At 37.6% G+C, this 12394-nt stretch overlaps 1 protein-coding gene across 1 annotated transcript; it reads left to right on the plus strand.

Annotated features, from left to right (window-relative positions):
- The first annotated feature begins 476 nt into the window (after positions 1-476).
- On the plus strand, positions 477-1601 carry LOC103452637 (uncharacterized). The gene is made up of 2 exons (XM_008392196.4): positions 477-790; positions 1121-1601. Exons 1-2 carry the CDS (start codon positions 538-540, stop codon positions 1378-1380), a joined length of 513 nt encoding a protein of 170 aa, XP_008390418.2. The 5' UTR covers positions 477-537; the 3' UTR covers positions 1381-1601.
- The last annotated feature ends 10793 nt before the right edge of the window (positions 1602-12394 follow it).

Consider the following 12394-nt stretch of genomic DNA (forward strand, 5'->3'; position numbering starts at 1 on the left):
GAATCATTTTTTGCACTGTTTATACTAAATTAATTTGAATATCGTTCAAATCAAATAGAAAAAATGAATACGTCTAATTCTCTTGGTAAAATGCGTCATCTCTACATCCATAATTTTATTCTTACCTTGTGCTACACTTGAGAGTCTAAAGACTTATTTGTTATAAAGCAGAAATTAGGACCTCCAAAGAAACCAAGTATTAACTCTGGCCATTAAGAAAATATAAATCTAATTTTGACATATATACCAAACAGGTGACGCATGTAATTCATGTTAATAGAAAGACATTAAGTGGAAGACTAACTTAGGGGGACTTAAACTTAATTAGGAGTAGCATTATAATTTTACAACATTTCCTTTCCTTGTCTTACCCACCAATGTTGAAAAGGTTTCAATTTGGCCGGTTTGCACTACTTAATTGGCTTATAAAAGAACCCACATTACTAATTATGCATTCACCACAATCTTAAGTTTCATACCCCTCATCCCTAAATTTCACCACTCCATTCCTTGAGTTTTTGCATCTGATAGAAAATAATGGGTTCCAGTTTTGCACAGATTACATTAGCAATGGTGCTAATTGCTTCGATGCTGGCAGTTAGCACAGCCAGCAAAGATTGGCAATATGGTAATTACACTGGCTCGGGGTTCAACAATGGCTCATACCACCTCAATAAGACCAAAGGACCCAACAAGATCGTAGTTGGTGGTTCGGAAAATTGGCATTTCGGATTTAACTACACAGATTGGGCATTGAAGAATGGTCCAATTTACATCAAGGATACTCTAGGTGAGTTCTCAAAATTGTTGTACATTTCCCCCCTTAAATTGTTGTTTGCAAAGATGTCACTTATTTAGCTTCTCTAGTTTTGCCATTTAGTGCTACGATCTAGTAACATCTCTCTTCACTTGTAAATAAGAGGTTTTAAGTCTAGAATATAATTCCTGTTGTAAATTATATATCAACAATTTGGTAACATGATGTGTCAAATGGTTGATCTATAACAACGAAACTTTCATCGAGTCTCCGCAATTTGTTTCGATATGAGCAATGCTTTTTCCTTTGTAAATAGAAGTGAACAAGTATTTACATGATAAATGGTGTTTTGGATGTTTGCAGTTTTCAAGTATGAACCACCAAGCAACACCATACGTCCTCACAGCGTATACTTGTTCCAAGACTTTCAGAGCTTCTGGAACTGTAACTTGAGTCGAGCAAGAATGGTGGGAAATCAGACACAAGGAGGCGGAGACGGCTTTGAGTTTGTGTTAAAGAGGTGGCGGCCTTACTACTTCGCTTGCGGTGAACATGATGGTTTACATTGTAAGGACGGGCTTATGAGGTTCCCCGTCTTCCCAGTGTTTCGCGGCTGGCATTAATGATCAATTGGTGCTGAAAGACAATGAACACAACACACTTTATATTCATAATCAATTATTTTTAAGCAAATAATAAGACTTGGTATGCAAGTTTTTGAGAGACTATATTTGATAAGTTCAGCAGTCACATTGGTATTGATATGTCCTGTATTTAATTTTTGTTCTTTGTAGTGATGTTTTACTTTTGAGTAATGTTACAGAGACTCAATTTGGAGACTAAATTTTGAAAATCAAAGGACATGAAAGTTAATGATTAGTTTATTACTTAAGTCTTGAAAGACATGCTCATTTCTATTGGTGACATATCATTTAGTTTGCAGTTTTAGTTTCCAAATTTAATTTCCCTAGCATTACTTTTTACTTTTTAACCAAAAAATTTGAATAATATTTTTGGAATTGAAATTGAAGGTTAATGATATTGTTGTACTAATTAAAGCTTACATTGCCTTTTCAAAAAATTAAAAAAAAAAGGAAATTTAAGTGCCTATCTGTAGTGATGATATTACTTCGATTGAAACTTGTATCTTTTCAACTTTTGATCAAGTCTTTTGACTTCTTTTCACATCAGTATTTTAGTTGCCAACTCAACATTTTATATTATTTTGTTATAACTAGATGAAGCTCACCTATTGTGTGTGTAAATATAAAAGTTTAAAAAAACTATAATATGGAAAAGAGAGTAGTTAGAGAGAAATGTGAGTGAGAGAGAGAGAGAGAGAGAGAGAGAGAGAGTGGGTTTAAAAATAAAAATAAAAAATTAAAGATGCTATGATGATATGTGGATGAGATTTGAAAAAAAAAAAAAAAAAAAAAGCAAAATTTGGTATATGCAAAATTACATTATTGCCTGTTAACAAGGCACTTTTAGGCCCATATAATGGTGTAGGCCCGAAAAGAAGTCATGAAAAGCCCAAAGAAGTTCAAGAAGCCCAAGGCTAGATAAGCTTAGAAAAGAATGATCCCGCGTGCTAAAGTCGATTGCTTATAAACCCAGTTCGACCAAGATATGTAAAGAACTTTTCAATCACTAGGGGCACGTGGGAGGCTGACAGCTTTATGACACAAGTCTCTTGGGGCAAGTCTGGCAGAGGACAATCAGCCCACAAGATGGAACATAAATGTGCTCAGAGCAGCACTCGGAGAGACGGGGTAAGATAACCAAGGCCGAGGGAGATGCTCGGCTCGTACCATTCTGAAAAGGCATACCTTCTCGACTGAACGCTTGCCACTTCATTGTTGAATACCTTGTTGATAGGAAAAAAAGTTTTAGTATGCTACTCTATGTAGGTGGTGCATTAAATGTCAAGTTGTGAAGATCTAAGGGTCCTATATTTTAATTTGTTAACCTGCAAATTTTGAGCGTTAATTGTTTGTCTTCGTGTGTAAAAACGCATACAAAATGGTATGCATCCATGCTCCAGTCACTTCGCATGTTTCCGAATTACATCATATATAATTATCTATATTTTTAGTTCCCCTCCCCTCTTTGCATAATATACGCAGACGGCCTCTTCAACTACGAAATGAAGAGGGCTGCTTGCATGTAGCACTAGATTATGTCTCCTAAATTTATCTCTTGGTATAGGTCAAAATATTTCGTGGAAGAAAGCTGGACTATGAACCTAAACATTCTGACAAACATAAAAATGAACAAGATTTCATGACCTTGGTTTGAATTCTCTGCTAAAGATCCTTATGGCAAAGCAATGGCATTGCTTGACCTAAAATCCGGATATGTCCGGGTATTGACTATTGTGTGCACTTCCCTAGTTCTCTCGTTTTGTCATATTTCGTAAACAATTCCTTTATCTTACCTAAAAAATGAACAGGTAAAAGAAGAATGGATTTTAGGTTTAATACAGATAACCACCTTACCTCGTCTGATTTCAAATTGGTTTCAACCTTTTAAAACATTTGATAAGACTACATAACATTTTGAAAATTAGACTTCTATTAGATCAACAGCGTGAAGTGATAATATTATTGGCGTTCAGTGATAACGTGGACACCTAGTAGCCACCTAGTATAATAAGAGATGCATAGAGATGTAGATAATTTCCTTCTTGGTCACACAAGAAATATAGGAAGAGTGGTAGTATAAGTTTACTAATAATTTTATCCAAGTACTGTGTACGAAACTCCTCCTACCTCTCTTAAATTACTATAATAGTTTCGAACTCTCTCTCTCCGCTTAATATTGATAATTTTTTTATATATAAAAAGTTAATTAGGACTATTTTAATTTTATATCTTGAAAGAGAAAAAAGAACTAAAAATAACACCATCTAACATTTAATATAGTCTTACTAATTCACTCCAATTTAACATGTGTTACATTCACGCTAAAAATTACTTGTTCAAGAGTTAATACATGAAAGCCATATAATGCACCAAAAACCTTATTACAATAATTTTGGAACTAATGTTGTTTTTTTTATGATGTCATCGTTGTGTCGCACAATATTATAGCATACTTCAATGCTCTCTAACTACACTTAACTTTTGATATGCTCTTGAAAGATGTTCGTGATCTCCCTTTGATTTTTGATAGTCATTTTGACTCAACTGTTCGAATAATGTAATTTATACAATAAAATAATGTTAAGTCGTGATATAAGAAGAATAACTCATTATTCTAAAAACGTATGATTTTATCTAATTTGTTGATGTCATGAGTTGTTAGAGTAAATGTAGAAATATAGAGAATAATCCGAATGAGAGGTACGACTTGAATCGTTTTCTTAAAGTGTTATTTGCCCACACTCGAATGAATTTGCTAAAGGGTTCTTGGCAAATCATTTACATGATACAATAAAGTATGGAATATTTGATTAGCAAAACCGAATTGTATTCCCTTAGAAATAACTAGAAAGAAATTGTATGAATGTGATGAAGAGCGAAAAGAGAGCAAAGAAATTATTTAGACAACAAATTTCTGAAATGTATGTGAAACATTATGCCACAATATGTATTTATAGGCATTAAAGCACCCGTTCATCGAGTCATTTCATTTTAGTTGAAGATATATAACTCTTCTTAATAGTGTTGACCCAAAAGACATGTCTTTTATTTAGAATTTTCAGAGAATAAATATTGATTATTTATATCTTTTAATTTTACTCATATAATTTGAGTAAGCATCATGTCTTTTAACCAAAGTTGCAACCGTTTAACAAAATATACAAAGGTTGAATGAAACCCAACATTTTGTAAGGAGTTGCCGACTGTACACATGCTGCGCACTGCAGCACCACACACATGCTGCACAATGCAGCACCAATCACATATATATGAAATATATATATATATATATTCTTGAAATATTCAACATGAGTATGTCAACAAACGTATGACATTCGGTTTTCCCCTCAACCATGACACATTCCACAACTTTTAGGTCGCCCTTTTTATTACTTGTTTTCCTCCACTCTAGCAGTTCGGTTAAAATTGCAATGCCCAAAATTTTATTTTTCCATTTTCAACCAACTTTCAAACTCAAAGCAAATGGTTGACCCTCTTTTCGGTTGTTAAAGAAAAATACAATCAAGTCAAACCATTGGCTACGTCCATGTCGTATTTTTATCAGTTTGTTGGTTCTTGCTTCCACAGTGTTATTTCATAACTTTATTAGGAAACTAGAGAAACGAATTTGTGATTCTAACATTTTATCTTTTTATTGTGCACTTAATTTTTTTTTTCTTTTTTTCTTTTTTGGAGAAAAAAAGATAGTGATTTATTCATCAAAAATCAAGAAAGCATACAGTCTTGTAGAAGAACCTCCGACAATGAATATGGAGGTTCCTCAAACCAACAAGAATTGAAATTAGAGGACAATGCCAACTTGGCCATACAGTGCGCCGCAACATTTGATCGACAAACATGACAAACCTTAGATTCAACAAAGACTCTCAGACCCTCTCTGATATCCTCAACCAAGAGATCAGTAGGCGAGAAGCCCTTCTACAAGCTACCAATGTCTTGAACCACCTGTAGGGTGTCACACTCCAAAACGACTGTTGCCAGTGCCACTGCACAACCCATAGAATCCCATCCCGAGCAGCCATAAGTTCAACCATGTTGAGGTTAGTCACGTGTGGTATTTTTCGGACGAAACCTCCTACATAGCTATCGACTTCGCCACAAAAAACTACACCAACACCCCCCAAATTCGCAGTAGAACAAAAAGACCCATCAACGTTTGTTTTTACCTATCCGGAGGGGGGAAGACACTAGCGGGATGGCGAGTGCAAAGGTTTGGGAGGAACAGCAGGTTGGGCTTTGAGGAAATTGTGCAAAAAAAAAAAAAGATTGTCCATATAGCCTACCAAAGCAGGGTTCTCAAGTTTATCCTCCCATATTAACGTGTTTTTGGCCCGCCAAATTGAGTGAATGAGCACCAAAAACATATTGCATTGATCGGTAGAAAGCAAGGTCACACAATAATAGGAACCACTCACAAAATTGGGTTGACACGCTATGAGGGACAACAAGGTTCAAGTTGGCAACAAGGTAGATAGAGTGGGAGAAAGGACAAGAATTAAACACATGTAGCACCAACTCTGAAGAGAAACTGCAGAAAAGACATGTGTTGTCCACCGCCACCCCTTTGGTTAACAGCGCCGAACGGGTAGAGAGTATATTACGGCAAGCTCTCCAAATGCACATCTTGATTTACCCCAAACCTTGTTAGTGTTTCTGAATTCAAGAGATTTAAACTTAAGAAAGAAAGCTTAACTAAGAGCAAAAAACAAACCGAAGAACACAATAGAAGATGAATAGTTTTCTTCTTCTCTCTGTCAAATTGCAGAGGAATATTTTTTCTGTGTTAATGAAAAAGCACGAAGCACATGCTTTTACATAACTGATGGCCTAGCACTTGGGACCACACATACACTACATTTCATCCTAGACACACATCTTTCTAATCTCATGGATCACTCAACACATGACACTCATGGCCTTTTTACAAAACTAGACATTTACACTTTGCCTCATTTGCACAAGTGAATACACCAATTCAAAACAGAAACTTATTCTAAAAAACTTTTCAGCTCAAATACTTATAATTCAACACTCCCCTTTAAGTTTTGAGCTGATTTCACACCAAGCATATCCCTGAGAAAGTTGAACCGATCCTTAGCCAAAGGTTTTGTGAAGATATCTGCAATCTGTTCTTCAGTGGGACAGTATATCAAATCAATGATTCCTTCTTGCAGTGCATCCTTAATGAAGTGATACCTCCTATCAATGTGTTTTGTCTTTTGATGGAACACAGAATTCTTTGTGATAGCAATGGCAGATGTGTTATCACAGTGAAGAGGAGTGGCTACAGTTTGTAATTCTCCAAAATCTTCCAAGACAAATCTCAGCCATATTGCTTGTGCTGTGGCTTCGGATGCACTTATGTACTCTGCTTCTGCTGTGGACAATGCCACACAGTTTTGTTTGACAGAAGCCCAAGAGAACACACCACTGCCAAAGGAGAATGCATATCCTGATGTGCTTTTGCTGTCTTCCAATGAACCTCCCCAATCACTATCACAGAAGCCAATTAAACATGATTTTCTTCCTTTCACATTCTCCAAGCCATAATCCAGAGTTCCCTTGATGTATCTGAGTACTCTCTTTGCAGTCCCATAGTGTCTATTGGTAGGACAGTGCATGTACCTTGCCAATAAACTAGCTGCATACATTATATCCAGCCTTGTAGCAGTGAGATATAGAAGGCTTCCCACAATGCTCCTATACAATTCATCACTTGCAGATCCACTTCCATCATCTTTAGACAATTTTTCCGTAGCTACCAAAGGAGTTGAGACAGTCTTTGCTTCATTTAAACCAAATTTGCTCAGTAAAGAGCTAGCATACTTCTTCTGATTAATGAAGATGCAGGAATCAGTTTGTATCACTCCCATCCCAAGGAAGTGGTGAAGGAGACCTAAATCTGTCATCTCATACTTCATTTTCATATCTTCTTTGAACTCTTCTAGCATTGGTTTGCAATTGCCAGTGTAGACAATATCGTCTACATAGATAGAGACAATCAGAATATCCTCTCCCCTTGCTTTTATATACAGTGTTGGTTCACTCAAGCTTTTCTTGAAACCACACTGTGAGAAATAACTGTCTATCTCTCCATACCAAGCTCTCGGAGCTTGTTTTAGACCATAGAGGGCCTTATGAAGTTTGTACACCATTTCTTCCTTGCCTTTTACTACAAAACCTTCAGGCTGCTCAACATAGACATCTTCTTGTAGAACTCCATTCAAAAAAGCCGATTTCACATCTAGTTGATACAGTTTCCAGCTCTTTTGTGCAGCCAAAGCTATTAAGGTTCTAATGGTGTCCAACCTAGCAACCGGTGCATAAGTCTCATTGTAGTCCAAACCAGGCTTTTGTGCATACCCTTTTGCCACCAGCCTGGCTTTATTCTTCAACACTGAACCATCAAGGTTTAATTTGGTTTTGTAAACCCATTTAACCCCTATGACAGGCTTTTCAGTTGGTCTGTCAACAAGCTTCCAGGTGCTATTCTTTTCAATCATAAACAGCTCATCCTCCATAGCTTTTAACCAAGACTCATCTTGTTTGGCATCCTCATACTTCTCTGGATCCATGATACACAGATTACATTTAGCCAATACATCATTCAGATTTCTCCATTTCAAAGGTGTATTATCAAATGCTTGATTTTGTCCTTCAATTGCATTTGACATGCTTGAAGATTCACCTAAGATAGGTGACCTTGATTCAGATTCATAGTCTTCACTATTAAGAGTTCTTCTAGACTGAGATAGAATAGGTGATGTAGGGGACAACACCATTCTGTCATTACTCTCTGTGCTTATATCACTGTGCATGAAACTTCCAGTATTAAGAAATGTTGACCCTGAGTTCTCTTCCCAATTCCAGACAGCTTCTTCATCAAACACAATGTCTCTTGACAAGAACAACTTCTTAGATAATGGATCAAACACCCTATACCCCTTCTCACAAGTTGCATACCCCACAAATACTCCTTTTAGACTTTTTGGTTCCAGTTTATGTCTCTGTTCACTTGGAACATGAACATAACACAGAGATCCAAATACTCTCAGATGAGCTATTCCTGGCTTTCTACCAGAATAAGCTTCAAAAGGTGTAATGTTGTTTAAGGCCTTTGTGGGGCATCTATTCAGAATATACACAGATGTATGCACAGCTTCTGCCCAGAGAAAGTATGGCATCCTCTTCTCATGCAACATAGATTTCGCCATTTCAATCACTGTTCTGTTCTTTCTTTCCACTACTCCATTTTGTTGTGGAGTATATGCAAGAGTAAGCTGTCTTTGTAAACCTTCTTTCTCACAGAACTGATCAAATTCTGCAGACTTGAACTCCCCTCCTCTGTCACTTCTCAATGTTTTAATCTTGAAACCACTTTGTAATTCTGCCATAGCTTTGAATTTCTTAAAACAGTTGAACGCATCTGACTTATATCTCAAGAAATAGACCCAAATCATTTTGGTAAAATCATCTATCAGCAGCATGAAATACTTATTTCCAGCAAGTGACTCAGTCTTCATAGGTCCACACAAATCGACATGAATCAATTCAAGTGGAGCAGTTGCTCTATACACCTGATTTCTAGGGAATTCTTCTCTGTGCTGTTTACCAAATTGGCATCCTTCACAGACTCCATTGTACTCTGCAAGCTGTGGCAAACCATGTACCATTTCCTTGTCTCTCAATTGTTTGAGACCACCAAAATGTAGATGTCCAAATCTCCTGTGCCAAATCTCAGTGGAGTGAGTAACACTTGCTTTCAGCACCATTTGATTTTCAGAGAACAAAGTCAGTGGATAACACCTATTTACTTTCTTTTTCACTCTCATAACCAAGCATTCTAGTGATGGACCATCATACACATTGCACATTCCACCTCCAAACACCAAGAAGTATCCATGTTCATCCATCTGACCAACACTGAGTAAGTTCTCCTTTAACCCGGGAAGATACATTACTTCTCTAACATATTTTCTCCCTTTATTTGTATCAATAACTAAAGATCCCATTCCTGCAACATTCACAAGATCTCCAGTTGGCATTTGGACTTTACCAGCTACATTGGTTCTAACCTCAACAAGCAAATCGACATTTCCTGTCATGTGATTGCTACAACCACTGTCTACATACCACTCTCCATTCACCTTTGGTTCTGTGACAGTGTTGTTTGCATAAAACAGATTTCCTGTCATCTCCAGTTGACTTGCATTATTTGCCTTTTGCACTGACCTGCCTACATTACACTCCATAGCCCAATGCCCAAATTTATCACAGTTGAAACACTTTGGTTTCCCTTTGTATCTACACTCACCAAAGTGATACTTAGAACACACTTTGCACTGAGGCTTTGCAACCTCCTGACCCACAGACTGAGGTGCATTTGCACTCTGATAATTGTGCAGAGGAGATTTCTGCTGAAATTTGGGTTTTGATTCCCATTTCTTGCCTTTAGAATTCCAATTTCTCTGAGTTCTAGATGAACTCGAATGACCACCACTCTTGTTCTGCTCCTTTGGATTCACAGAGAGTGAAGAGAATGCTCTCTCATTTGCATCAACCATATGCAAATCGAACCGTTGTTCTTGACTCTTTAAGATTGCAACTACTTCCTGCAATTCCACAGTCTCTAAGCACTTTGTATTTTCTATAACCAAACAGATAGAATCATAAGGTTTGCTAAGACTTATCAGGACCTTCTGCACTAGTCTCTCATTCGACAAAGATTCACCAAATGTTCTCATCTGATTTATTAGATCATTCAACCGTGTAAGATAGCTAGACAAAGACTCATCATCTCGCATCCTAGCATATTCAAATTCTCTTCTAAGATTCTGCAATTTCACAGATCGTACCTGATCACCACCATGATACTCTCCATACAACAAATCCCATGCCATCTTCGCTGACTCGGCATTGGCGATTCGAGGGAAGATTTGATCCGAGACTGCATTCTGAATGATTCCCAAAGCCTTTGCGTCTTGCATCAACACATCTGACATTTCTTCATCTCCATCATCCTCCGACGATCCTTCAGACTTCTTCTTCTTCGGATCCGACGTTTTAACTCCTTTCTCCACCAGATTCCACAACCCATGTGATTTGAAGATTGTCACCATTTTGATTCTCCAGAACTCGTAGTTCTCACCGGAGAAGATTGGAGTCCTCACTTCCGAGCCTCCAGATCCAGACATGGTTTTGATCTGAATCGACAACCTTCACAGAGTTTCAAGAGAGCTTCGATTGAGCTCGACAACTTCACAGATTTACGCCCAGATTGTTAAATCCAACCAGGCTCTGAGGCCATGTTAGTGTTTCTGAATTCAAGAGATTTAAACTTAAGAAAGAAAGCTTAACTAAGAGCAAAAAACAAACCGAAGAACACAATAGAAGATGAATAGTTTTCTTCTTCTCTCTGTCAAATTGCAGAGGAATATTTTTTCTGTGTTAATGAAAAAGCACGAAGCACATGCTTTTACATAACTGATGGCCTAACACTTGGGACCACACATACACTACATTTCATCCTAGACACACATCTTTCTAATCTCATGGATCACTCAACACATGGCACTCATGGCCTTTTTACAAAACTAGACATTTACACTTTGCCTCATTTGCACAAGTGAATACACCAATTCAAAACAGAAACTTATTCTAAAAAACTTTTCAGCTCAAATACTTATAATTCAACAAACCTTAGCTTTCCAGATGCAATTCCATATCGGACCTGTGGGAATACTTGCAGACGATGTGGATGGTGAATCCCGCATACCATAGGCAACTTTGTAGGCACTCTTAACCGAAAAAACACCTTTGGAATCATAGTGGCACATTAATATATCCGGGGGAAGCCTTCCGCTTAACGGAATACAAAGAGCTAAAGCCGGCTCGCCTGGAGGAAATAAAGCATTGATCAGATCTACCTTCCATGTGGGTTGTGAAGGAGCCGCCACCTTTGCTTAGCTAAAAGAGCAAGGTTGAAATCATAGAGGGAACAGAAGCCGAGCCCACCCTCATCTTTTGGACGACACAAGTTTTCCCATGAAAGCCAATGAATTCTCGTTGTGCCCCCTACCAAAACCAACATAGAATGCGCTGTAGATCATCGTAAAACGTCTTGGGCAACAGAAAACAATTCATTGTATTGATCCGGGAGCGATTGTTTGATCATTTTGATGAGAACCTTTTTCCTGGCTACGCTAAGAAGTTTATCCTTCCAGCATTTGAGCTTCTTCCATAACTAGTCTTTAATATGGGCAAAACACTCAGAACGTCGACAACCAAGAACCAGCGGTAACCCCAAGTAACGATCTTGAACGTCTACACGAGTGACCCCCAGGAAAGTAGCAAGTTGGTCTTAGATTGCGCGCCTAATGTTAGGGCTGAAAGAAACTGCATTTTTCTAAAAATTGATGCATTGCCTTGAAGCCATTTCATAATAATGGAGGATTTCTTGCAAGTGCCAACATTCTTGAAAAGAAGCTTGGAGAAACAGAAGATTGTTGTTGGCAAATAATGTTGTGCTAGGATAGCACCAAACCTTATGGAACCAACTCAATCTAGCCCACAGGAAATTTATCAAATGAAAATGCAAGAACAATATAGAAAAGACACCAAGATTTTAACGAGGTTCCTCCATAGTCAGTGTAACTGGAGTACGTCCTCGGAGCAGTAGGAGCTCACCCAATAATCCACTATCAACCAAATGGGAGTTTACAAAGTGTTGGCAATCTCACAACCCAAATAACCCAATACACCCAATAGCTCTCACACACCAAGGAAACAAATAGAGAAAGAAATATAGTGATTAATTTCTTCTCTATACAAAGCTCAAAGCTATTACAATAATAATACTTTGATGGAGTGAGAACCAACCAAGAAAGAAAATCACATTTCTTTCTTATATGGAAGCTGCGTACCTCTCTTCTTCTTTCTGCTGCTCCCTTCTTCTCTCTGTTATCCGACTGTC

This window comes from Malus domestica, chromosome 01, assembly GCF_042453785.1.
Source record: "Malus domestica chromosome 01, GDT2T_hap1".
Taxonomy (NCBI): Eukaryota; Viridiplantae; Streptophyta; class Magnoliopsida; order Rosales; family Rosaceae; genus Malus; species Malus domestica.

Coding starts and splice junctions, on each gene's coding strand:
- LOC103452637 (XM_008392196.4), top strand. CDS start 538: ATGGGTTCCAGTTTTGCACAGATTACATTAGCAATGGTGCTAATTGCT. Junction 791..1,120: donor TTACATCAAGGATACTCTAG/GTGAGTTCTCAA, acceptor GGATGTTTGCAG/TTTTCAAGTATGAACCACCA.